Raw genomic sequence first — 27,857 nt, 5'->3', positions numbered from 1 at the left:
TAGCTGGGAGGAAAAGGCCTTTTTTTTTTCTTTTTTTTTTCCTCTGAGACGAAGTCTCTCTCTGTCACCCAGGCTGGAGTGCAGTGGCGTGATCTCGGCTCACTGCAACCTCTGCCTCCCGAGTTCAAGCGATTCTTTTGCCTCAGCCTCCCATGTAGCTGGGATTATAGGCGCCCACCATCACACCCAGCTGATTTTTGTATTTTTAGTAGAGACAGGGTTTCACCATGTTGGCCAGGTTGGTCTCTGACTCCTGACTTCAGGCGATCTGCCCGCCTCAGCCTCCCAAAGTGCTGAGATTGCAGCATGAACCACCACGCCCAGCCGGAAAAGGCCTTTTAAATCAAAATATCCAATAATTTCCAAACTTGTCTGCCTAGAGAGTATAGATGAATTAAATAGGGAAGATAGAAACTAATGCTTTGTGAACTGGGGCTTCCACTAGAACAGAGAGGTCCTGTGTCACCTGCATAGAGCAAGGCTCAGAGAGGTGTCCAACAGAATGGGTTCACAAGTTTTTAGTCTCTCTTAGGTAGGTTTTTCAAATTAGACCTTCATTTTTAGAGTTGATATGTTACACTGTTATATTGAGTACATCAGGCACATTAAATCCAAATGTAAGAATAGCATTCCAGAGCTTAATACCAATAGTCAGGGATTAGCTAGCATTTTGGATTATACCCACTAGTACTTTCCATCTTAAGATGATCTGACATTTGTTAGGGATAGACACCCAAGAAACACCCAAGTTTTGTGCTTTTCTTGCTGGCACATTTCAAGGTTATCCTCTCACTTTATTTCTAGAAATAGTCATTTAATTTGCATATTTGTGACTTATTTCATAAATCTCCTTGTTTTAAAAGCATTTTCCTTCTGAAGTTTCAAGAAGTACTTACTAGAATCATGCTTTGAAGAAAACTGACTAGGATAGAATCTTTCCACCTAAAATTAGGGACTGGCTTCAATGCCCAGAATTTTTAGATTGATATGCCAGTAATTCCAGTAACATGTTTTATTACTGTTTTTAAATCCTGTCCTAAAGAGCAGAAAAGTCCAAAAGGTAAATAGCCAAACTCTTTCCCACTTAATTTTTATAATTTTGTGTCTGTGTTTTAAGAGGAAATAAATCCACTTACTTCTCATTCACATTAAAATGAAAATGTTCATAAAAGCTGTTTAATGCTCAAGAAGCCTTCATGAGCCTTTTAGAAAGAGCCTTTTGACATTGTTCCGTTTTCTGTTTAAAATGCAGAGCTGAGTTTTGGGAAGAATTAACTCTTGAGAGGCGAAACGGTTCAAGTAGGGCTGTCAGAAAGCCATACTCTGTAAGAGGAAAAGACTTTTCACAATTCCACTATTACTAAGGAACCTGGTCAGTGAGGGAATTGTGGCCTGGGATTTTGTGTTTTCTTAAAGGTCTGTGCGCAATTTCTCAGCGTGGTCCTGATAGATTGAAACGTAGTAGTGCCACCAAAGCAGAGCAGATTTCCAACAAGAACCTTTTCCAGCATGCTCTTGAAATTTTAACAAACGTGGCCTTTTCACTTCTTGAGGGATTTTCAGCTAATCTGTTTTTCAGTACCATATTAATAAGCATCATACAGAATTATTAAACTTGAGGTATGTGTTTGGTTTTAAGGTCCAACTGGGATATTAGCAACCTCAGAGTCCAAATCCATGCCAGTGTTGGGTTCTGTATCCAGTGTAACAAAAACAGCCTTGAACAAGAAAACTCTGGAGGCAGAATTCAACAGCCCGTCCCCCCCAACACCTGAGCCAGGTGAAGGGCCCCGTAAATTGGAAGGATGCACAAGTTCCAAGGTTACGTTTCAGTAAGTAACGATGCTCTTTACTAAGTGGTGTATAGAAGAATCTGTAATGACTAACGTGTGTGTTTCTTTGATTTGTTTCTCTTTAGAGAGATTTTGATTTGGCTCGCCAATAAATTCTCTTCTTCTTTTCATTTGATGGGCCAGCTTTTCATTCTAGGCTCCTAGCTAAGAGATCTCATTCAGATCTAAAGCAAGTACCATGTACAAAGAGAATTACTTCCCCTAAACTGGTTTGGTAATCAGGTTCTTCTACACAAAGAATTGATCTGGATGATACAGACTCTGCATCAGGAGACACTTAATCAGTCTTCCAAGATTAAATACATAGATCATCCCTCTTAATGGTTCATGAGCAGCCCAAGAAGATACTAGATCTTTCAGAGGCTACTTAGAAGGGCACGTTTTTACAACCTTCTTTTCTAGTCTTCAGTTAAAGATGTGCCTAATATTGCTCTATCCTGAAAATGAAAACATACGATGTAAAGAGTTATCTGTATAGACTTGCTTCAGAGTGGCACTTTGATTGTCAAAGAGTTAATCCTGCTATTGAATGTGTTTCAGACAGATCTAGTGGAGGATCAATTTGTTTTATAACAATGGCAGCTCTTTCTGAAATTAGTCTACAGTTTTGCTTTAGTTCTCTTGCCAGGATGTCAGCTAGTTTGTCACTTAAAGAAAAGGAAGAGGTGAGACAAATCAGATCAGCCAAATATTGTAATCATGGTTAATTAAACCTCTGATTTCCTGTCCTATCAAGAGAGAAAGAACCCCTTTTTTGTAACTCTAGCTGTCTTAGCTTAAAAGGTGAAACCTGGACAAATGAAGTTGAAATTCAATTTGGATCTATTTTTGCCCACTGGTATTTTCTTCCTGTCTTACATTCTCTCATTGCTACTATTAACTGTTTTTTCTCTTCTGGAATGAATGGCCTTCTTTGCTGATTTACAGTTTTATCTAATTTCACTGTGTTTAAAAGCACATTTTCTGCTGTAGTCATGTGTTTCCTTTCTTTTGACTAGAGTCATTTGAACAGTTCTAACAGAAAGATGATCTATATTCATTCTTCATCTTTCCTATTAAATTTGTTTAACACCTAATTTGACATCAACAATCTGGCTACATTTGAACCAATATCCCGACACAAAAGCAATTTGGCTGAGACAAGTTAGTTTCTGATAAACGCTTCAGTGTGTGTGTATAGATTTTTTTCCTTTACCATTTTACACAGATAATCTGAATCAGAAAATACTGCAACTCCTTCTTCCTTTTGTCTGCCTTTTGTTCTCCAAAAGTAAGTGGAAATTACATTTCCAAGAAAGGAAATGAAATAATTGCAGGCCCAAGGTCTGCAAAATGTGTGTTGAATTGACAGTGAAAAGGATCCATGTGTTGACAGACACAGTTGTTAGATGCCATAAAGGCGGATGTGAAGCTCAATTTATTTCTCATCTTGCTTGTTCAATGACTGCTTAAGAGACACATTCCAATTTAATTTATCTACTTAAAGCTCTAATACAAATACTGTGGACTGCTGTATTAACTTTTAAACTTTGTAACCTAATGCTTGATTATTTGGTTCTTGACATTCTTTAGCTAAATAAAATAACTGATGCTGTGTATTTTCATATTGACAGTAATTTATCAAATAAGAGCACCTTTCTGGAAAAATCTGTTTCTTAAGTATAATTAGACTATCCAGATTGAATCTGAGAATTCTGTGTATGTATAGGGTAATTATTTACCCAGACAGGCACACTTCATTCGTTTATGTTTAAACCTTTTAATGACTAAAAGAAGTTTAATTTAATGTAGTTACATGTAAGCTTTAACAGTCTGTATCATTTGTCAGAATCCCCTGAAACTGGCCTAGCTTCCAGGAATGAGAAGGGTTATTTTCAGTGCTGTTTCTGGCTGGCTTTGACTAATAAGTACTCTATTGTACTAACCACATTGTCTTACTTTATAGATTTGGCCTGTCAAAGCACTTTGAAGTCGGGTCAGCAATTAATAAGTAAAATATTTCCTTTGCTTCTAAAAACTGTCTCTGCATTCTAGTAGTTACACTTCTGTTTCGATCTGTGGCAACACCACCGTTAGTGTTTCAGGTGAGTGGCGCTATTGGCTTTTGACCTGAATCAAGGTCAAGGGAGGATGCCAATGACACTCAGCTCTAATACAGACATTACTGCCCCAACATATGTATGCATGTGCGCGCTCTCTCTCTCTCTCACACACACACACACACCAGCCCCAGCCACTGTAACTTCCCTTCCCCCTCCTCTTTGGCCTCTTTGTCCCAGTACCACTTCACTCTAGGCCCTTTGCTGCCTGTCGTGGTCTTCTCTAAGAGCTGCATGCCTTACTCCCTCGCCTCCGTGGATGTGTTGCTCAAATGTTATCTTCTTAATGAGGCCTACCCTGGCCACCTTATTCAAAATTGTAACTCCTCTTCCCTTAAGCTCTGATTCCCCCTTATCCTATGTCATTTCTCCCTAGAGCAGTTATCACCTTCTAACTTACTATATACTTTATTTATTATATTTATTGTTTTATGTTTTCTCTCCCCCACTGGAATGTAAGCTCCATGAGGGTAAGAATTTTTTCCTGTTTTGTCTATTGGTGTGTCTTACACACATGGAACGATTCCTGCCATATGGTAGGCTTTCAATAAATTCTTTTTGAATAAATGAATGAATGAGCACATTTTCAGTATGAATAAAACAGTAGAACATCAACTACAATACTCAATCAGCATTCTCCCATTATTCGACAGTCACATAGGCACATGAGCTTGATATTAGAGGTTTTTGTTGGTTGGTTGTTTGATTGAATTATTTGGTTCTAACACATTTTTTTAAATGCGTGGAAACCGTTTATATTCAGCTCAGTCTTGCATATCTTTTTTGCCATTGTACCTACTCCAAATTAAGTTACCAGAGACAACAGAATACCCAGTTGTAAAAGAAAGATTCAGCTGTGCTCACTTGATTGGCCTCAGATGGGACAGGAAAGTTTTGAAAACTGCCAAGAAATGTTTTAAGTGTGTAAAGGTGGAGACAAAGATGTTTTCTGCGTAAGATCTTCACTTAACCAGAAAATTAAATAACCTCACACTATACCTAGAAAGTTGTTTTTCTTTTAATAAATTCCTAAAATCAACATATGTATAGATTCCATATAATTGAGTAACTCCTCTCTGGTAAATTATAAAGTCAAAGATATACTGATTTATTTCCTAGGGTCCTATAAGAAGGCAAGAAACACTTTTAATGCTTAATTATAAGGATTAATTAAAATAAATGTTCTTGTCACCAAGATACGCAAAGCAAGGGTTTTTTTTTTGTTTTGTTTTTAAGAAAAAAGAAGAAAAAGAAAGGAAAAGATAATCAGGGCTTGGGAAAGCCTAATTTATTCTGCTTCTATTTTAATAATAGCTTCAAAATGTGTCCTGTTAATTATTTCTAATAAGTATATACCATCTAATCCTAGTATCTTAAATCTCACAGTGAATGTGAATGTTATGAATTCCAATTGGTTATAATTTAGATCAGAATTATGCTCATCATGTCCCTTTATGCTATAAGAGGTAAAGGGCTGGCCAGGCACATTAAGTGCAAACCTCATTTTTGCTTTCATGCTCTTTCTGTTGATTAAGATTAAATCTGATAATGTTAAAATATAGTAAGATATTTTATTCACTGATTCAGGCCAATGAATGGGTGGGAATCAAAGAGAGAAAATTCTAAATTATAGAATTTTTTTTTTTTTTTTTTTTTTTTTTGAGATGTAGTCTTGCTGTCTCCCAGGCTGGAGTACAATGGCATGATCTCGGCTCACTGCAACCTCAGCCACCCGAGTTCAAGTGATTCTCCTGCTCAGCCTTCCGAGTAGCTGGGATTACAGGCACCCGCCACCATGTCCAGCTAATTTTTGTAGTTTTGGTAGAAACAGGGTTTTACCATGTTGGTCAGGCTGATCTCGAACTCCTGACCTCAGGTGATCCACCCCCCTCGACCTCCCAAAGTGCTGGGATTACAGGCGTGAGCCACCACACCTGGCCTAAATTATAGAATTTTTAAAAGAAACTCTTTTACTTTCAGACAGCTATAATACCTGGCAATAGAGTAATTAAGTGTTGCGCAGGGTCAGAAAAACAATGATTTGTATTTTAATCAATAAAAGCCTGTAGACAGAACAGGCAGTAACAAGGAAACAATGTAATTCATTTTCTAAGCCAGTGCCTGTCCACATATGCACAGGGTGGAAAGCAGCCTCCAGTTATTTCCAAGACTCGAACTCTAAAATCAGACAGAGTAGGGTTCAGATCCTGGGTCTGCTGTTTAGATATTTGTGACCCTGGGAAAGTTATATAATCTATGACTGAATTTCCTGGTGTGCAAATTGACGGTAGTAATGCCTGCCCTGTAGGATTGTCAAGTAAATTAGATCATATAGGAAAAGCATTCCAATAAATTACTTTCCTATCTTATCTTACAATTATAATGCTGGGATAATGGATATCAAGGACCAAAGCTAAGACACTAGACCCCCTGGGTTTTTGACTAGGCCAGGTGACTTGTACAAGTCGTTTAACCTCTCTGTGTTTTGTTTTCTTTTTGTTGTGTTCCTTCTAATCTAAAATCGAGGCAAGTAGGTTATGTACTGTACAGAGTCCCTTTCAGCTTTCGAATCCCAGTAATTCCTAGCAAATGTGTTCACTTGGTAAAGCTGTTCACAGTTAGAATAAGGAGTAAGAGGCACATATTTCCTAGTTACGTGTCTCTCATTGTAGTTTTTATAGAAAAACACAAACCCAGAAATGTAAAATAATTAATTTTTAAAATACATCCTCAGAACTGACAAGTCCAAATCAAAATGACTGACTGTTATCTTTTAGAGTAGTACTTTCAGGAGTCAGCCCTGCACTATTGCCCCAAGTGCTTTTAGAGGTTAGAAGTACCTGATCACAGGCCAGGCATAGTGGCTTACGGCTATAATCCCAGCACTTTGGGAAGTTGAGGCAGGCAGATCACTTGAGGTCAGGAGTTTGAGACCAGCTGGGCCAACATGGCAAAACCCTGTCTCTACTAAAAATACAAAAATTAGCCGAGTGTGGCGGCGGGCGCCTGTAGTCCCAGCTACTCGGGAGGCTGAGGTGGGAGAATGGCGTGAACCTGGGAGGCGGAGCTTGCAGTGAGCTGAGATTGCGCCACTGCACTCCAGCCTGGGCAACAGGGTGAGACTCCATCTCAAAAAAAGAAAAAGAAAATCCAGTATACGTCAGTGTGGGTCAGATTGCTTGCCATTTTAATCCTATGTGAGATATCTGAAACATGTTAACTCTTATCAACAGAATGCCTAAGTCTGATGTTCTTGGTTGATATAGGTATAATAAAGGAAAAAGCATGTTGGGGGGAAATGCCAAGAAACTTCCATTCTGTGTGTGTGTGTTTTAAGTTAATACTTCTATTACTCTTTATCAGTATATATGCATAATAAAATAATATCCATCTAAGAGGAAATGTGCTAAAATTATAGTAGGCAGGATGTATATGTTAGTTATAGATGGAGGCTATCAGTAATGGAACCAGCTTCCAGTTTGGGGATGGAGGGTTTTGGAATTTGCTTTTGTGTTGTTGTCACTGTATTTCACTAACATATATTAAGCCAGGTGCTTTTGTGTATTATTTTAATTCTCCCAAACTTATAGATTGGACATTATCCCCATTTTACAGATGAGAAAACTGAGGCTCAGTGAGGTAAACAACTTGCCCAAAATTACACTTCTAGTTGACATTTAGTTCAAATTGCACTTGAACCTTTTAAACTTTATCTCCAAAGCCAGTGCTTTTTGAACTATGGTGTACTGCATTTAGTGTCTTAAGAGCTTAAGGAAGGGGAAAGAAAAGAATGACCATAAGATTCCTTCTATAGGAGGTGATGATTCTGCAGTTAAGTTGCTTCATTGACCCTAAGATACTGACATCCCGTTCCTTAGACCCTACATACTTATAGGGATTTTCATGTCTTCCTTTTCTCATTCTCTAAGGCTAACCTAAGCAATTTAAAGATCACTTGTCAAGGGAGGAAAGTAAAACAGAGTTCTGAAAAGGAGAGCCTATCTGATTTAGCAAAAAGTCTTAAAGAGTAATTGGAAAGAAATTATTTCAATCTTTTTCATGCCAAATGTCCAATAAAGGGCCATGCTTCAAAATAAATTTTAGAAATTAGCCTGTCAGAATACCAGCCTTAAGCTACTTTAGTCTTCAGCATAAGTTCTATTTGCACATTTTTTTATTTTATTGAACATTTTAACCATGCTGAGAAGTAGTTTTTTCCCAGAAGTCAGATACCTTGAAAATTTCTGACCGTAATCATTGAATTAGAAAGATGCTTTTACTAAATGATAGTATGATAATATAAAGGTAAATCACTATCTGTGAATCTAGTTTAAAAATATACATTCTAAAGCCCCAAATACATTTTATTATTGTATCCACTTTATTCTATACCTTTTTGAGAGAGCTTCATGTTTGGTCAATTACTGGTTAACTCCTTTGAGTTTGTGTTTATCCATTGGTCATTATGTTTTAGGACATTTTTATTATAAAGACAGCCAGGACATGTGGGCCTTCAGTATGGAGAAGGAGGTGAGCAGATCTTAAAATGTGTCTGCATCACAGTCAGGCAGAGGCTTAAGAGTATCATGTTTTCTTGCCATCTTGCTTTTCTCCTGAAACCATCTTATCTGAAAGTGGCCCTGCTTGTCTGAATTAAGCTTTTTCATCCACTTTTTCAATTAATTACTTTCAGGAAGGTGGATATCCTACTAACAGTTGGAATTAGACAAGGTAGTCAGCTTCAAAGATGATTTTTCATTTTATCTAGTTACTTCTATAAAATCTTACTTCAAAAGGGAGAGCCCCTTTGCAAGGGAACTCCTGTTCCATTTTAACAGTGTGGTTTGCAGTGCTTTCATAGCTGTGTCATCTTGGTCATTCTCAAAGATCCTTTTAAGCCACAATTAATTGCCAAAGACTTTTCAAGTTAACATTTTTCTAATGTATCATGCTTCTCTTCACCCCAGGTCCCCTCAAAACTATAAGCTTTATCAAGGTCTTTTAAATTTCCTTTGTAACTGCCAGACAGGCAGTTAGTTTGCTTTTTCATGTGGGGGCGTCAAAAGAGGTTACATGCTGCCCTAGAAGAATTTAAAAAACAAAAACACATGTAGCAATTATAAGACTTCAATTTCAATAGAAAATTGTTCATTTCCAGTGAAACCATTTTTATTTTAATTTGCATTGAATTTCTATGTCTGTGGTATCTCTAAATACATGTGACTTTTGGCCCCACACAGATTTATTTTTGTAAGAGTTCATCTTGTTTGGGCCATTAACTGATACCAAAGGGTAGTTGATAAAAGATAAATTTTAGATGTCTTTTGGTTGGTGTGACCAGTCAAACATTTCCATGAAAGAAAAAAAATCTAATTGCCTTTCAGGTTTTGAATTAAAAGTAAGATTGATTTTTATCATTGTTTGACCTCTAACTGGTCTCTTCACTCAGTATTTCTAATGTGATACTAATGTAGAAAAATGAAATAGGAAAGTACAGCTTTTTAATTTACTGGAGCTAGATGATCTGAGCTATTTTATTTTATTTTGTTTACTTTCTGTAATCCTATGGAAGAGTATGAGCTTTTGAAATACATTAGCAAATAAAAATTGAGATTCTTAACTTACTTTAGGGAAACTTGGCATAAAATTATTCTCTCAAACTAATTATCTCAGCTGGAAATTAATTGGCCATATAACCATTCCTTAAGAGAGGTTTGGGGTCACGTTTTGTTCAAATGGAGACGGGGAAAGTTCTTTCAGTCCTGGGATGGAAAACAGTGGATTTTCTTCCTGGTTGATACTCCCACCCCCACCGTTTCCTCATAACCTCCGCTTTCCGCTTTCTTTCTTTCTCTTTTGTGTGTGTGCGTGCGTTTGTGCGTGTATGTGTGTGTGTGCGCGCGTGTATGCGTGTGCACATGAGCGCCCATCAGGGAGGGGGAGGGAGGGCGCCTTCCCTGTACTTAGTAAACATTTGTTTCTGAGAAGAGACTACCAGCTAGCAGAATGAACTGCATGGACGTTACTGCTTAATCTGATGCTCTTATACAATTAAAGGATTTGCTCTGCTCTCAACTGTAATCTTAGTACTGCTGAATTGTGTACTGACACTGCAGGAAACAGCTCTGTTCAGCAAAGCGCGGCTACAAAGGTTCTCCATGTGCGCCTGTACATGGACAATTAAGTTTTAACAACAAAATTAGCAGAACAACTGGATGTTCTGGAAGTTGAGATCCCTTCACTTCATTTTTTTACCTCCCCCCACTGCCAAGGAGTTATCCTGTGGACTGCCCGAAAGATCCGCCTGTCAGGATTGTCTTACAAGTGTTCTGAGTTGCTGTGCAAACAGCAACTTCCTCCAGATTAATTGTTGAGGATGTATTACACCTAGTGTAAAAATGACTGTTAAACTGCTGTTGAGTAAATCTCAAAATTACTGTTAAAATGCTGCTAAGTAATTCTCAATTTTCTCAAAGAATTAATTGCCTTCTAACATTTGCTTCCAGTTGCAAGCACCTATGATTTTTAAGAGACTTTGTATAAAATATATCATTTCTGCATAGAGAACCAAATTGCTTTTGGTACATTGTGGTTTTCTTAACCATTTTTCAATAGTCTCTACAGTGTTTATGTTTCCTTTTATTTGTGTATAGTGGAGTAGAGGGGAGGTTTTTTATTCAAATAGAAGAAGCTAAAGCTCAACTGCAATGTCAGATCTCAGAATAAACTGACCCAATTTCTGAAACCCAATAAACACATTTCATTTGTAATATTCTTTATTATATAGCTCTATGAAAAGTAATTTATGATTTCCGATCTTAAAAGAGAGTTTTAAAAATACATAGTAAATAGAAAGAAAAACTATTACATTAAAAAAATATTTTCCTGAAAACACAGAATGAAAATGCAAGTATTTTGTGCATGGCAGCTGTTTTTAAGTAGCCAATGTTATATATGGTGAATTTTGTGGAAGAGTTTATGTCTCTTAAAATATTTCTTGTAAATAACATGGCTTTTATTAGCTGGAATCTGAGTGGATTTTCCATGATGACTTAATGTTGTGCAGAATTATAAAAAGCTATAAAACGAAGCCTAAGAAAAGGATCACCCACATTTCAGGATCTTTGGCTGAGCTGAAATCATAGTTCACGCATTGTCAGTGTTGCTTTTGCTGTGAGAATAGTCCAGATTCCTGAACCTCCTTGTGCCAGTGTATTTTAGATTCTGCAAATGTGTGCAGTCCAGCCTACACTAGAGGAATAGGATAATATTCCTACAAGGTACAAGGCTCCCTAGCATTGCATTGCGGTCTGGGAGGTAAGCTGTGTGCTGGGATGCCTGTGCTGCAGTTACTCAGCTAAAAAAAATATTGCTGAACATAGACACAGATCTTTGCCCAGCCACTCTTACTTGCGTTAAAAAGGAATTCTTGTTCATCTTGAGAGCAAATCAGCATATACAGGCTGATGTCAGATTTTCAAACACAGTAGTATTCTGTTGTTTAACAATGTTAATAATGAAATCTTCTTTTTCCACAAATAGAAGTGGACCCAAATTGACAAACTAATACATTCTTTGAACTAAAATGAAGTTTTGAAAAAGTACCCAAAGCAAAAAAGAATTGAGCTTTGTTCTGCCTTTATTATATTTAAAAATACTGCTAGAATCGGTAGTAATATAGAAAGTTTCACCTTAGGTTTGAAACTTTATTTTGTGATGTTTTGGGTAAGTGTATTAAAATCTCCTGAAAAATAGGGTTTCCAAAAGAAACAATCAAAACTACCTCTGCTGTAATGCCACTACTGTTCACTGCAGTAACTGTATAAAGGGCTTGGAAAAAAATAAGAATCCTTATTTCTACACCAGGGAAAATATAAAAGCGACTTCCTCTTTGGAGTTTTTCCAGGGAACGACTTTATAAAGACAAATTTAAATCTTTCCGTTTTCTGTCCTTGAAGGTGGTAAATATGATTGCGGTTTTATCCATTTTTATTGTAAATGAGACAGAGTTCAGACCGTCCGGCTGTGCGTCATTTGTTGGATGGCTGCCACCGACTAATGCAGACATCCCACTGGGAGACCAGAGAAGAACTATACTTTGATTCACCAGATTGTGTTAAATAGTCCAGCTGTTGCGATTTGAAAGATAGTTACCTCAGAAGTGAAATAGAAATGAACTTGGCATTTATGCCTCAAACCATTTTTATACTGTTTGGCAATCAGCTTTTCAGAGGTAGCATTTTATAAAATAACTCTCACCGCTTAAAAGTTCATTCACTGTAATGTTCAAAATGTCCCACCTTTATATTATCAGTAAAATTAAGCTTGAGTGATATGCAGAATTTGCATGAAATAAGCATTTCCCCCTTCATTTCATGAGCTTTGATTGTATTCAATTGAGCTCAGAACCACTTCGATTAGGGCTCTTTTGGGCATTAGTTAATTTGAATTGCAGCCGAAATGTTAGCTAGAATGTTGTTGAATATAATTGGAACGTGGAAAGTTGATTTTGAAAGGAATTTCATTGAATGCAAACAATGATGTGCTTTTTAAAAATTAGAATGCTGCACTTTCATCTCTTGTAACACAGTCTGAGAAATCACTGAGTCCCCGTATAGAAGTTCAGTGTTGGCGTGGCCACTGCCATCGTTCTGATTCTTCTGGTACCAGTACGGTCTGGAGTCAGGTCTTTCTTTTTACTAGTAAGTTGCCCCACCTGCTCAGGCCCCATATTTGGGCTCTCTTGCAGTAGGGGCACAGTAGCTGCTTTCTAAAAGGTCACCCAAGTTGTACTTGGGCACCAGGCTTCATAGAGTGGCATAGATTGGTATATTTCTCCTAGCTTTTATTTTGCTTTTTGGTTTTTGGTTTTGTCTTGAAATAGCCTTTGAGTACACAGTCTAATATGACCCCTGAAAAATATCTATATGAATGGATCATAAATGACTACCGGTATGTTATGGTAAGAAATGGGAGGCTGAGGCAGAAGAATGGTGTGAACCCAGGAGGCGGAGCTTGCAGTGAGCTGAGATCGCGCCACTGCACTCTAGCCTGGGCGACAGAGCGAGATTCCATCTCAAAAAAAAAAAGCGGGGGGTGGGGGAATATTGGACAGGAAATCAAGATTCCATTAGTTTAGTCCTGTATTTGCTGTTAACAAGTTGTATGCTGATTTAACCTCACTCTTCCCTGGCCGCTTCATCTGACAAATGAAGAGGTTAGACTAGCTCACCATGGTGATCCCTGTCTGCCCAAGTATCCCACGATTTTAGTTTCACTTTATAAGTGATACTTGTAAAATTTAAGTTTTTACTTGCAGATTTTGCGGCATGCAGGAGACAGGTTGCCATTACTTTTTATAAGTACAGACATTTAATTCCTTATTGTGGTCTTAGTCCTTAGATGTTGCATTAAAGTAGAAAACCTGAACAGAATGACAGTATATTACAACTCCTATTGAAGTGTTGCATTTGAGCTTCTGGGATTTCTCCCTTGGGGAGAAGCTTCATATTTAACCCTCTAGAACCTGCCACCATGACTACTAGAGTGAGAACCTGGGTTCCTGGCACCATCACTGATGCGGCTCTGTGGCCCTTCCCATACAATAGGAATGAAGGTAGAATGAGGCCTAGGAGAAGGAAAAGCCTCTCATTCCAGGAGCCTTGGGCAGCCACCCGTGGGAGCCAGGAGTGGACCTAGTGATGTCAAGCCAGAAGGAGCTACAAACCACAGGGGAAAAATTAAAAAGGAAGGATAGCTTGAAGGGGTAGACTTTTTATTTACAGATCTGGAAGATGGAGATGGAAACAGGGATTCAGAAAGAATGAAATCAGTAAACATGCCAAAAACTAGCCTGTAGCCTCCTGTTTCTAGGAGAAGATGCCTTTGAGAAACAGCATGCTGTCATGGAAGAGGCAGAAACATGGAGACAGGAACTTCTGACTCTTGTTCTGAGTCTGCCACTGATGAGCCGTGTGGCAGACTCAGAACAAGAGTTCAAGCCCCATCATCCTCATCTGTAAAAGGACAGGTCAGACTAGACGATTGCCCTGGTCCCTTTCCACCTTCCATTGGGATTCTAAGGCAGTGGTCATTATCCTTGAGAAACCAGTCACTCTCCCTCCATGCCTAGCTTCAGAAAATGCCCACTGCACCTATTTCAGTGATAACAAAGGGGTTCTCAAATTGTAGCCTGTAAGTGACTTAATAATAGATTAATCTGCAGTCAAGAAGCTTGCTTCAGGGCAGGGAAATCATTCTTTGGACTGAGACAATTCTAGGACAATTTCAGCCTGACAATACTAGGTTTATGAGTTTTCAGTTCAATCAACATCCATGCATTGCTGCTGTGGAGCCCAGAGAGCACTTCCTGGAAATGTTTAGCCCTGAGCTGATGAAGAAAGCTTTTTCTAGGATCTGTGCACCACCCCTTCACCTGCAGACACACACGAGCATGGAAACATCCATGGTAGTTCTACAGAAGTGATGAAGGTTAGTACGGGTTGATGGAAGTTGCTCACCTAGAATGAGAGAAATACTACCTCCTTTGCATGCTGAAAGCAGATTGCCTGGCTTATGTAAGAGTGGGCCCAGGCCCAAGATGGTGAAGCCATCATACTGGTGACTCGACCTGCAGACTTGGATGGGACTTTCCCTGGAACCTTAGCTGGGCTGCAACTTTATTTCCTAGAATCCCCTCACTCATTTGTTTTCAGTTTAGAACTGCCCACAGATAAATCTGCATGAGATTTAGAAGGCAGAAGTGAAGTAGTTGTCTTAAAAAAAACTTTTTTTAACCCTCGGAAGGTCCGTGTAGGGCAGGCTCTGTTATAGCTTGTGCATGACATTCCTGATGTCCTGACTCACCTAACTGGCACGTGGCAGTGACTGGCCCACAGTTTCTCCAGCTCCCCACACCTCCTCCTCCAGCTTTTCCAAATCCTGGGACAGGTGTATGTGCAGCTCCTTGGGGAAGGCGCCTGCTTATCCTGCATATTGTCTTGCATCATCAAGATTGGTGCTTGTGAGACAGAGAGAGATAGGTATAGCTCTAGTTTGTCCTCAGTCTCTGTCACTTTACAGCCACCTTCCCTCCCAACTGTCAGAACAGCTGACTGCAGGCCCAGTGTCAGACGCAGAGGCAGCAGATTTACCTAGACTGCATGACTAGTGCCTTCCACTCCCTAAGGTCTAATTCCTCTGATCAATCCTTAGTACTGCTCAGAGTTGTTCTGCTTCTCCGATTACAGGCTTTTACATACTGTGTGGGTCAGAGAGAGTCAAAACAGGTACCATTGGAGAAACTACAGCCCATTCTGATTCCCAAAGCATAGCGGCAGATGTCTGGAGAAGTAGTTCCTTGGCCAAGGTAGATGGACAATGTCATGGTGCCATAATCAGGCCAAAATAAAGGAATCTGTCCTCACTGCAGCACAGCCTGTACCCAGGCTTATTGTTATTATTTTTGTTTTTACCACCTCCAAGGAAGACAGAGTGTTTGTCACTTAGGATGATGACCGAGCCACACATAGGTAATATAACCTGATAGCCAGAGGGAGTGGTTTTTAAACATTTGGACCCATCTTACAGTACTGGTCAGAAAGTGAAAAAAAACAGTGTGGTCTTTGGGTTTGAGGTTTTGTGCCCGTGACTGGGTCATGCAGGTTACTTTCACTTAGTAATTGATCATTTGTTCTGTTGTTTTTGTTGCAAGAGAGACATCCAGACCTACTCACACCCAAACCTTGATTTCTCCCCCTTAATTCTGAACCTTTCAGTTTGTTAGTATTTGCCCATTCGTTTATTCCACAAATGCATCTGTGCTAGGTGCTGGGGATAGAATTGTGAGTAAAGCTAAATAGTCCCTGCCTCGTAGATGTTTACATGCTATTGGAAGAGACAGACAGGAAACAATTGTGGGAAGTCCAACAAGAGAGAGGTATTAGGTGGTAAAAGAGTGTCTCCTGCCAGCTCTGACCTGGTGAAGGGGTTAGAGAATAGCAGAAATCCTGGTGAGGGGCTGGTAGAGCAGTGGGCAGGCACTGGCTAGCAGTTCACTGGCACCTGGCGGAACCCCAAGAGGTGGCATGGTGTTGTGCCAGGTCATGGTTAACAGCCAGTTCTCAGGGACAAAAAGGCCTGATCCTAGCACTTTCCAGAAAGACCAGAAAAGTCCGAGAGCCCCAGCCCTGCCCACTGCAGCTGCCTCCATCTTCAGGCAGCAGCTCAGCAGCCTGAACCTTTGGGTGTTTCAGAGATAACTGTTTCCATAAGGAAATCCGCACCCATTCAGCCTGAGGAGCCATAGCTTCTTGCAGCAGAAGAGATGAGAGGAGGAGTCTGTGGAAAACCGCCTCTGAAATTCCATAAGAAATTTCTCAAGAAACCTGATTCTCCTTTTAGAAACATTAATGGTAACTTAGCATTTTAGCTTCTACTGTGACTCTCTCTCTGCCCTTGGTCCTACCGCCACCCCCTCCTGAAGTCTGACCAGGTCTCCTCTAGTTGGTAATAGCAGCAGCCGGCATGCCTCTCACCTTTCCATCAGTGATGAGGGGTGATGACTCCCCTTGCCCATGCAGGCTCCTCAGGGCTACCTTGCAACCAGCCATACCCAGGGACACGCAGGAGGGAAGGGAGTTCACTGGCTCCATCCAGCTAAGTGAGGGTGGGTGGGAGTCTGGGCAGTAGGCCGTGAGAGGTTCACAGTTTGTCCATGAGCTTTACGCTTCCTGAGAAGAGAATGCAATTAAGCAGGTAGGTGCATTTGGCTTTGTAACACTTCTGTAGTTAATCGCTTTTTCTCTGCCTTCTTTCTTCTGGCCTTGTGCTCCTAGTATCAGCTGTGTAATCCGATAGCTTCACTTTTTCTTTTAAATGGCTGGCATCTCAAAGACTACTATATGCATGTTGACTAGACTTAGAACATTTTGGGTTTTATGTTGATCAGAATATCAGAGACAACTATTTTCTCTCTGCTTTTTACTTTTTTTGTCTAACTCTTCATCTCATAGGCCTCCCAGTAGCCTTGGATACAGGAAAAAATACATTGATGGTGAAAAACAAGTCGAACCAGTTGTAGTTTTAGATCCTGTTTCTACACATGAACCCCAAACCAAAGACCAGGTTGCTGAAAAAGATCCAACTCAACACAAGGAGGATGAAGGCAAAGTCCAACCAGAAAACAAAGAAGACAGCATTGAAAACGTGAGAGAGACAGACAGCTCCAACTGCTGATCCAGAAACCAGAGGCCTGACATGTTTGGAAGTCCTTTTCAATAAGCACGTGATGAGTGTTGGTATATCGGCAAGGGCTGTAGACATTCTGCTCTGGTGTCTGTATTCAGAATACAGGTTTTTTTCTGGTGTTACTTTTGTAAGTAGCAACTATAAACATAAGTAAGCTGTTTAGCAAAACACATTCCTATTAGGTTTTGGTTATTTGATCTTTATAAGGATGATTTTTTTTTTCCTAGTTACTGTATTAAGTATGACTTCTTTTAGAAGGTTACAAAAAAATGCAGATGTTGATACCTTTTTAGGAAATGTGCATACCACTCCTCAAATGGAATGCTGAAAGTTTGAGGTGCTTGTAAATAATTGGATAAACAAAACTGATCAACCTAATGTGATTTTTAAAGCCCCCAAAGAAGCTTCTGGTTTGGGTCTGATCCTCTTGATGGAGAAACTGCAGCAGCGTGGAAATTGTTGGGTACTGTGGCATACAAGTTATTTTCTATGGTAGACTGAGATAAACTTAAAACTCAGGAGCTGGCATCAAACTCGTAGTCCCATAGTCAGTCTTAATTACATACATTGTTAACTATCGGATGAAAAAATACATGCTATTGATTGTGCCCAAAGCCTCCCAAGGACCTCCGTGGGGATGCTCTGGTAGCCTGAATACAGAACTGAGGTGAAAGTCCAAACCTTGAATTTTACAGTAATATGTTGGTAAACCATGTGCTCTGCGCTATGAGTTAATTATGTTTTCCCATATACTAATGTGGCACAAGTACCATATTTTATCAGAGTTCTTAGGTACAGTACAGTGAAGATAAGTGACAAGCACACATTTTTCTTGCTTCACTGCTGTTCTGTATTACACAGGTTTGTTGTTGTTTTTTTAAAAAAGAAATTAAGCGGTAGTTAGTCTCTAAAAATACAATGTTTCAGGCTACCACAGTGAATAAATAGAAATGTAATCAGGGATTAAAAAAAAAAAACTTATGCAGCTTTTCAAAGTTGATTGTTTCAAAATTGGTGTTTATTTAAAATAAGTGGTAATGTACTTGAATGCACTTTTTATGACAATGATTCAGTAATGGTAATTTTACTATTAAAGAAAGTGAAAGGTTTAGTTTTGTTAGCATGGCTCAGCATGTAGCTGTCAGGTGTTTTTCACCTAAGCGCAAAAGAAAATGATAGTAATAATTGCAGTAGTTGTATTGTATTGTATTTTTGCACGTGTGGTAAGCATAGGCTTGAAGAGGTGGGTAGGCAGGTACATGTACTTCCTAAATTTGGAGATAATAATCTTTCTGTAAGTTCGTTATGCTTGACTGTTTCCATGTTCTCCCAATGATGATTTTACAGTTACTTATCACTTTACTCATGGGGAATTAAAATGTAATGTTTTTCAACTGTATCTTTCCTTAACTGGATAATACTGCTATATGATATGCTAACTACAGACTGCATTAATTCATGAAACAAATTCTGTTATGTCCTGTAATTTGAACTCTCCTCACCACAACTTATTAAAAAGGCACCAATAGTTTTTCCCATTGAGGGTCAGTTGTGGTTATTATTAACGTTTCTGGTTTAGTTCCCCAAGCTTGACATTCTTTAATAGAAAATTGTATACAGTTTGACAACTTTAGTAATTTTTAATAGTCTCTAAGATTGTTTATTGTTTTCTTTCATGTTTCTTTGTGCTGTCTTCCTTCTTGCATCTGTGATCTGTCTGCCAGGATGCAACTCACATACATTTAGGAATATAAAAATATACACACTGTCTTTCCATATTCCATCACACCACTAACAGAATAATATGGTTATCCAAACACCCTCCTTTCTAGAGTAAGAAGTTGCCCTTTGGGTGAAATGTGTTAACTGGACTAGGGAACAATTAGTAACAGGTATTTTGAAAGTGTTCATGCCTTTTTTAAGCTGCTTACTTTCTCTCACTGTGATTACAAAGCATTTTAAATTAATTTGACATAAAGGTATTTGATGTAAGATATCCACTCACCTTTTTCTGCCTACAGTTTTTCCCTTTTCACTTTGGTTTTGAGGGGGTTTTGCCCCTGGCTGGGGTGACATTATCAACCAAAGCAAATAGGAAGACAGAGGAGAGCTATGCTTTTATCTGCAAGGTATGTTCATAGCTATTGTACACACAAAACTTACATACATCCTGCTTACACGATTTTAAGTTGGAAGAGACTGCATCTTTATGTGTTTGATTTTTCTAAAAGGTTATTTACGCTTCCTTCTGTTTGGGAAAGATAAATTAAGTCTTGTGTGCTATAGAGGATTTTTTTTTTTTTTAATCTAATGTTGATGCATTTTATAGCCCGAGTGAGGCCAAGAGGTAGAGGTACTTTGTGCCATTGCTATTAAAGAAAAAGAAAATGTCTCTTTTTTTCTGGCAGAATAAGATTTTAATTAAAGCACTTGCACCCTTTTGTATCTGAGCTGGTCTCAAAGTCCTCACCCACAGTAGTTTCAGCAGCTGAACAGTCCCATGGAAGTTCTGACTGGCAGGCATCAACAGGGCTATTAGCACCCAGCCTCCTTTGCCCTGAGTAAGGAGGATGGACGCTTTGGCTCTGACTACTCACCAATAATTGCTCCTTCCTTACCTTCTTTGTTAATGGTAAACTGCTAGAAATGGAGCAGTACAGGTAACAATTATTGTTCATTGTCTTTCCAGACCAGTTTTTGGTTGTGTGTTCAGTAAATGATAGTCTGTATCACAGCCTTAAAGTCTGGATTATTTTTCTAAATGCATACTCTACATGTTTAGTTACATTCCTTATGGCGTTGTGGAACAACATTAGCTTATATACCAAGAAGTTGTTGAGAATGGATAACCATCTGTCATTATCACCGACCTTCGAAGACTCATCAAGCAGTCCCTGCATAAGGATTGGAGTGGTTTGAAGTTTCTCTTCCAAGCACTGACATTTCCCCATCCCACAGTCATTTTTAATTTGGGATATGACTGTTTCTTTCATTTCTTTCACAGATAATATTATATATACGATTATATAAATATATTTCATATTATATGTTATATAACACAGAGACAGAAAGCATAAATAGAAAGAGTGCCTAGCACCCTAAGAAATTTAAATTAAAAGGCTAATTATCCATTGGTGAGCACAGTCTCGAGGATAGGTGAGTAAACTGCTCTGTGTTGAAGTTACACTGCTGGCCTGGTTATGGTAATAAATCACCTCTTTGGTTAATTTCATTTAGTTATTTTGTTATTCGTTGTACATTTTTGCTCTGGTTTTAGTAATTTAATTATAATTTATATCACTGTTCCAGGGCATATTCTCATGGGGGGTGTGTGTGTGTGTGTATTTTTCAAAGGGTATGTGAACACCCAGTCATGTTTGTTCTGCTTTTAAAATGAATTTTCCTTCCAGTTTCTCCTACCCGTTGTTTGTTGCTAAGCATCAGGAGAGGCAGTAGCAGCCACAAACCGTGACACAGTTCTTCCAACTTAGAGTGACACCAACCAAGTCTCCTGCCCCTTGCTCTGAGAGAGTCTGCGCCTGAGCCAGTTTCAAATGATAGCGTTGAGAATAAGGAGTTGGCTTCGTTATGAGGAAATGAAGGTCCCTTGTTAGTACTCTTTAAAAGGAGAGATCTTCAGTGTGCTTAGTAAAAATGATAGAATTTATCAGAAGTCCAAACTTAGCCAACTCCCCTATAGGTCAGTACATAGCAATTTACATAATTTTTAGGAGAAGCAAATGGTAACCCTTTTAACAGAGACCCTAAATCATATAAAGTGGTTGGATATTATTCTATTTATGTTTGTGTCTGACTGTGTTTATTTCTGCTACTCCTCTGCTATAATCCCAACACTGGCTTACAAAAGAGGCAATGCAGGGGACGGATATGTCACATCATTTTTTTTTTTTTTTAATCACTTGCGGATTGCTTTTTAAATGCTGTAGTATAAATAACTGGGCATTTAATAACCTTGAGAATATTTATTCATTTACTGATGTGCTTATTCATTTATACTCATTCTTACTCCAAAAAGGATCTAAGAAGACTCACAAAGATAAAAATAATACAAGAAAAACTAAAATTTAAAAAGAAGAGGGAATTAGGGAAAAGGGAATTAAGGGTAGGAAAGTGAGATGAAACTGTTTGGCTGTTACAAAAACTAGTGACGCTCTCGCACTTCTGCGTGAGGTTGGCTACAAAAATGTGTCGGTGCTTTTCAGCACAGACATGTAGAGTAAACACAGAAGATGGACATCTGTTCCCAGCACAGAGAGCTGCTAGGGTCATTAGGTTTTTGTTCTCAGAGATGTTCTGATTGGTAAAGGATGGGGTGTTTGATTGAGTGTGGAGTTGACAACAAAAATATTGGCCTCTTTTACTGGAGCGTGCCCCTGAAAAACGGACAGGAGAGCTAAAAGACAAAATCTGCATGGAAGTGTGGTGGCTGCAAAACAAAGTTCACAGATAGAATTTCAAGCAAGAACACCATATATGTAATTTACCAAACAGTGGAATTAGAAGAATAAAAACCACAGGAGTTGGTGAAGTTGAAGAGGAAACTCGATGTGGAGACACAGCGCCATACATCAGACCTCCCGGTCTACTAATACTGACGGTGTGGCTGGAACCTGGGGTGTGTACAGCCCTATCCAGAGGATGCTCCTGTTTCGGCTGATTCCTCTACACTTTGTGTGGGGAAGGTGGGTGCCAGCGGCTCCCTAGCCGCAGCAGCCTCAAGTGCCTCTGCAGCCTTTTCAGCTTCCTCATTAAAGTAAAAAAAAGTGCGTTCTTCATTGAAACCTATTAAAAAAAAAAAGTAACAATAAAGTTTACGGTCTAATCCAGTGGTGCCAGCCTTTATATATTACATGAGTTGAAGGCGATCATCTTCAGTACTAGTCCAAAGGTGTCACATCACCATCGGAAAGGATACCAGAACCATTTACAACTGGGCCTGTATTTGGTTATATGTTAATTGTGCCATACAGATGTTCTGTTCCATTTTATTTGCACTCACATTCATTCTGGAACATTTGATGATGCATCATGGACTTTGGGCAGAGGCTTAGCAGAAGGGTTAAGAGGAAGATGATGAACTGGGGGAAAGGCCAGTATTATGAATGATACAAGCCACTGCCAGCTGACTGCTCCCAGGGAAATGATGGCAGGTGAGGACCGCTCCAGTCAGGTCCTTCCATGTAAGTATTGACAGCATTGTAATGGCTGAGCTTTTGCCAAGATTTCCTACTCGAAAGTGCGAGTGGGGAGATTTATTTTTCCAGTTTTGGGTCCCTTTAATAATGATTCACCAAGGCCGGTGTCAGAGAAATTCTCCTCGATCTGTCAATCCATTGTGGAATTCTGAGGGGGCTGCACTGTCACCAGAGAGGGGTGGAGCCTGTGGTCACCAGAGTCCTTTTGGGTGCCCTGCAGCAGCTGTTTACCTCGTGGTAACGTCTGGCTGGAACTGGCGTCAGTCATTCAGGGAAGCTAAGGCCTCCACAAGTCAGGATGCCAGGAAAAATAATCAGATATGTGGAACAGTCTAATTTTACCTATTTGAAAAAACACTAGCCCTTCTACTACACACTAAACACAGACTAACTTTTGACTGCCCTTATGTGACTCAGAAATAGTCTCCCAATTATTTCTTTATTTTCTGAATCCTAGGATGCATTTCAAGACCGCTACACATGTTAAACATGACGTTTATAATCACAGTTTCTATCGGTCTCTTTAAATGCCACTGCATGCTATATGCCTCCTTTTGGCCATCACAATCAGTAATACAAGAAAATAAAAATGCATATTTGGTGTGTTTCTCTCCAGTTACCCAGTATACCATGCAGATTTACAAAGGTTTGATTTCATTAAATGACTGATTTATTTCTCTTGAGACCTTAACCCTTCTCTTGAGACCTTAACCTTTCCAAGGTATGTTAAAATTAACACACTGCCTACTTGTTTTTAAGTAAAACGGTTTGTTTCCAAGAACCCCCAGGAAAGCGTCTGCCTTTAACTTTCATGGGCTATGCAGGGAAACCTTAAGTATAATTTGGACCATAACAAAAGGTAGGCTTGGAAATTCCGATCAATTAATTCTATTGAAGAGCATCGTGCAGCCTATTCATCAAGAAAAAGGGCGAGAGTTTTAAACATTCAGGTAAATAGATGATCCATTAAGACAACAATATACATTGTGGCAAGTGCCATCCTAGTTTTGTCAGCACTTATGTATGGTCTTTGGATTCCCCTGCCCTCCTGCAGAGGGACTTCTATTCCCCCTCTTCCAATCTTTGTTCTCTTATTCATGGCTAAGTGAAAACAAAGCAAGAAAGCAGCGCATACCCAGTGTTCCATTCTGGACAAGTTCTTCCTCTATAGTGAGAAGGCGGTTGTATTTAGTCACTCGTTCACCACGGGAAAGACCCCCCAACTTGATAAACCGGACACCAAGCCCAACAGCCTGAAAGAGGGGGGCGGGAGCTCATTTTAGATGGAGGAGCCATGTCTTGCTAAACGACAGACAATTCTTTAAGGAGAAAGGAAACTGTCACGGTGTGCTGTTTTGGTTTTTCCCTTATTAGTTTTTTATCTTTACATAAGCACAGTGGCCTACAAGCTGAGAGTGCTGAAAGGCAAACAGATGATGTGACTGACTATCCATCAGGCACTTTACTAGTCACGTAGGCATGCTGATTTTATCTAAGAACATTCTGGCCTTTCTCACTTCATTTTAGGAGGAAAGATTGCAGGTGCACACCCCAGTTATTTAAGTGTGCTCATCATTTTCCCCGGACTTCAATTTTTCTTCTTTTTAAAAGTTCAAAGATTAGCTCTTTGCAAAAGGTAGCTGTCTGGGAGGAAGCAAGTCTATTTCATAAAAGGTTACATGACTTTCTCCACCAAAGACTGCATTTCTCTGAAATACCAATTCGTGATAAAAGCAGTGTTTGGCAGTTGACCAGCATTCAGCACTTACCAAATCGACAAGGCTGTCATCAGATGATTCTCCTTCTGTACTTCCAAAGACTGTGATGTGCTTCTTACCTGGAAGAGGAATTTCTTTCAGTTTTATACGGTGTAGAAAGTTAGCATACATGTGGGCCTCTGGGATCAAAATTAAAAATTTCTCAGATTTAAAACTCCCCTGTGAAGAGTCAATTATTTGCCCACCTAGGATTCTAACATTTGCATTTTTATTGCCCTGCTTTTATTTGTTTACCCCCAACTTTCAGTAGCTTAGATGCTGTAAATACTAAATGAATATCGTGTTTCATTAAAATTAAGATACATGATGGCCGGGTGCGGTGGCTCACGCCTGTAATCCCAGCACTTTGGGAGGCCAAGGCGGGCGGATCATGAGGTCAGGAGATCGAGATCATCCTGGCTAACACGGTGAAACCCCGTCTCTACTAAAAATACAAAAAATTAGCCGGGCGTGGTTGCAGGCGCCTGTAGTCCCAGCTACTTAGGCTGAGGCAGGAGAATGGCGTGAACCCGGGAGGTGGAGCTTGCAGTGAGCCGAGATTGCACCACTGCACTCCAGCTCTGGGCAACAGAAAGACACTCCGTCTCAAAAAAAAAAAAAAAAAAATACATGATTTGTAAGATGTACTATTATTTTTTACCACTAAAAGTGGGTAGGGGGATGCTCAAATTAGATGGACACATTTCTAAGACCACAGCTATAAGACACGATTCAATTTTTTAAATGTTCACTGTAGAAAAATGTGCATCTTTGAGTCTGAAATATGGTAAGAGTAACATGTGGAGTTGTGCCTACATAATGGCTTTCTCCTGTCATTGTGTAGAATTTTGTTCAAAGGACTGCCATTCTGAAGGTTTACTAGAAGAGTAGTGTTGGTAGTAATCAATCATTTGAGGGTCTCAGAACCCTTTGAAATGTGCCAGTCTGTGAAGAGTGCCAGCCAGAGCTCTTCCTGCAGCGACAGTGTTTGCATTGCCTCCATCTATCATCTACCACCCACAGGCCAGCCCTCATGAGCATCTTCTTCCATCCTCTGGCACCAACCCAGACCCCTGGCTGCCAGTCTGGCTCTGAGTTCTGCTCCAGCTCTGAGACCAGCTTTCTGTCTAGTTCCTGCGACCCACTCATGGTATTTGTTTCGTGCCCTCTGCATAAGTGTACAAGACGCCCATGAACTCAGTTTGTAGTCCAGTGGGAGACCCCAGTCATTAGATAGTTGTACAAGTCACTGTAGTCAGTATTACAAAGAGGAAATATAGGATGCTAGGAGGAAGACTCAGAACAGAACCAGTTAGGGATAGGGGTAGGCAAGAGTGGCTGAAGACATTTCATTTTAGCCAAGACCTGAAGGATGCAGAGTCAAATATGTCAGAGCAAAGCATTCTGGTCCAAAGGAACAGCATGTTTGAACACTGACGTGGTCAAGAGTTGTGGGCAAGTGAGATGACTAGAGTGTCATGGGAAACTTACCTAATCTCTCCAAGTCTTGTTTTCTTATCAATAAAGTGGAAATGATAGTGTCTACTTCACAGGGATGCTGTAAGGATTATGTCCAGTTCGCAAATGCCTGATCTATTGGTCTTAAATAAAGCTGCTCTCCTCTGGCATCCCAGATGCACCAACACTGGAGCCCTGCTTTTCACCTGTCATCCCCTGATCCCCATTGCTGGGATCCTGTCCCTGAATCCCAACTTGATGACTCCAGGTTCTCCTTCCCGAGGATTCCCTGATGCCCCACTGCCTTGCCAAGCTTCCTTGTGCTGCGTGTTAGTAGTAAACCTACCCTTGCCTCCGGTCTCTGTACTGACAGAAAACTGCTTCTAATCTGATCTTGTTGCCTGTTTTCGAAACTGCTCAAGTAGACCATTCCCTCCAGTGGGTGATCTGATTCCAAATTCTGATCCCTCCTAGACTTCCCCAAGTAATGCAAATTAAAATGGCCGACTGGTGTCTGGATATATCATAAGTAGCTAAGTTTATTTTCAATTAAGTAATTCCTACATCCTTACTATGTACTTGGGGCCTTTTCAATTAAGTAATTCCTACATCCTTACTATGTACTTGGGGCTTTTTCAATTAAGTAATTCCTACATCCTTACTATGTACTTGGGGCCTTTTCAATTAAGTAATTCCTACATCCTTACTATGTACTTGAGCCATGCCTATGTGGAAGAAAGAACTGTGGTCCCTGTTAAGATGTTGACTCCTTATCTAGAATCTAGAGCATAAAGTGGTAGTAAATGATAGGAAATTTACAATACTGCGGTAATGTGATGCAGGCTACACATGTTCTGCCCCTGTTGTTTCTTGGCTGTGCTTGGTGCCTTGGCTTTGTTAATGGTGAGCTATTTTTCTTAGCTTAAATACTGCATTGTAGCCGGAAGCCTGGCTAGTGCAGATGGTAGCCAGGTGTTCCACAGTGCATGATTCAGGATTTGAGATCTGTTCTTTAGCAGTAAGAGTTGGGGTACCTCTATGGGTTTCTGTAAATTAATTAATTAATTTTATTATTATTATTTTTTTGAGACAGAGTCTCTCTCTGTCGCCCAGGCTGGAGTGCAGTGGCACGATCTCGGCTCACTGCAAGCTCGGCCTCCCGGGTTCACGCCATTCTCCTGCCTCAGCCTCCCGAGTAGCTGGGACTACAGGCACCTGCCACCACGCCCAGCTAATTTTTTGTATTTTTAGTAGAGACAGGGTTTCACTGTATTAGCCAGGATGGTCTCGATCTCCTGACTCTGATCTGCTGGCCCCAGCCTCCCCGAAGTGCTGGGATTACAGGCATGAGCCACCGCATCCGGCCAGGTTTCTGTAAATTTAAAGATTTTCTGTAGCCCAAGCTCAGAGCCTAAAGCAAATTGATAAATGTGCTGAAGGCTATGCCCTTTCATAAGAAATCAGCCATGAGTCCTCCTGTTACAGGCAGAAAGGCTGTCCCCACTGTGAAGCTGACAGGGCAGTGGCCTTGGCCGTACCTCTGGTAGCCCTCAGTAAAGGGGATCAGCTTGGACTTGGGCTGTTAGTGGAACATTGTGAAGTGAGTCAGTAAGCTGCATTTTGTGTTCCAGCACTAAATCTCTCACAAATGGTTCGACTTTCTTTACTTCCAAGATTCTTCCATGCTTTTTAGTGACTTTGATACGCTGTGTATTTTTGGTTTCTTGTATAACCAAGTCATTACGAGTCTTTCAGATGTATACTGTTACTCACTGTCAATCAGATTGGTTATTTCCACCAAGTCAGACATTGTAGTTTGGTTTGTGTGTTTTATGATCAGCCCATTGGATTTGGGGATGCTGATGTTTCCGTGCTCTAGAAGTTTGGAAATGCTTTTGGATGCAGTTCCTGCAATTATGTAACACCTGGAACCAAGTGCGTGATAGATGCTGTCCCACTGTTCAGAGTCCTGGGTAAGTATTTAAGAATCAATCATTATAATGCATTGAACATAATTACAAAACAACAGGAATAATAGAGCACATACTCAAACTCACACATTTTCCCTGAGATGCACAAAACAATTTTCTTTTACTTTTGTTCCTGAATGATCCCTGTACCACAGCCACACAAACTAAGAAGCTTTGTGAAACAGAAACTAATAGCGATTACATTTGAGCTTAAAGGTTTCGTGAATAAAATGTTAATACACTAAATGCTATTTCT

The 27,857-nt window shown here is 39.8% G+C and overlaps 2 protein-coding genes across 6 annotated transcripts in view; one reads left to right on the top strand and one right to left on the bottom strand.

The window, feature by feature from the left end:
* Positions 1-20,975, top strand: part of SHTN1 (shootin 1) — a 122,707-nt gene extending 101,732 nt beyond the window's left edge. The window contains exons 16-18 of one of the 4 annotated variants that reach the window (XM_073019392.1): positions 1,640-1,832; positions 16,966-17,158; positions 19,222-20,975. In XM_073019392.1, coding sequence (XP_072875493.1) covers positions 1,640-1,832; positions 16,966-17,158; positions 19,222-19,341 — 506 coding nt within the window. In that variant the 3' untranslated portion in view covers positions 19,342-20,975. Of the gene's footprint in view, positions 1-1,639; positions 1,833-3,060; positions 18,739-19,221 lie in introns of those variants that run through there. The other 3 variants (XM_007964199.3, XM_007964200.3, XM_007964202.3) reach the window with 3 other exon arrangements.
* Positions 20,976-21,054: 79 nt separating this feature from the next.
* Positions 21,055-27,857, bottom strand: part of ENO4 (enolase 4) — a 42,199-nt gene continuing 35,396 nt past the window's right edge. Inside the window, exons 11-14 of one of the 2 annotated variants that reach the window (XM_007964203.3) lie at positions 27,405-27,600; positions 24,186-24,253; positions 23,552-23,669; positions 21,055-22,003 (exon numbers count right to left, since the gene is read on the bottom strand). In XM_007964203.3, the coding sequence (XP_007962394.1) occupies positions 21,849-22,003; positions 23,552-23,669; positions 24,186-24,253; positions 27,405-27,600 (537 nt within the window). In that variant the 3' untranslated portion in view covers positions 21,055-21,848. Of the gene's footprint in view, positions 22,004-22,028; positions 22,701-23,551; positions 23,670-24,185; positions 24,254-27,404; positions 27,601-27,857 lie in introns of those variants that run through there. The other variant, XM_073019393.1, reaches the window with a different exon arrangement.

The sequence above is a fragment of the Chlorocebus sabaeus genome, chromosome 9, assembly GCF_047675955.1.
Source record: "Chlorocebus sabaeus isolate Y175 chromosome 9, mChlSab1.0.hap1, whole genome shotgun sequence".
Classification (NCBI taxonomy): Eukaryota; Metazoa; Chordata; class Mammalia; order Primates; family Cercopithecidae; genus Chlorocebus; species Chlorocebus sabaeus.
This window is presented reverse-complemented; position numbering and strand designations above follow the sequence as displayed.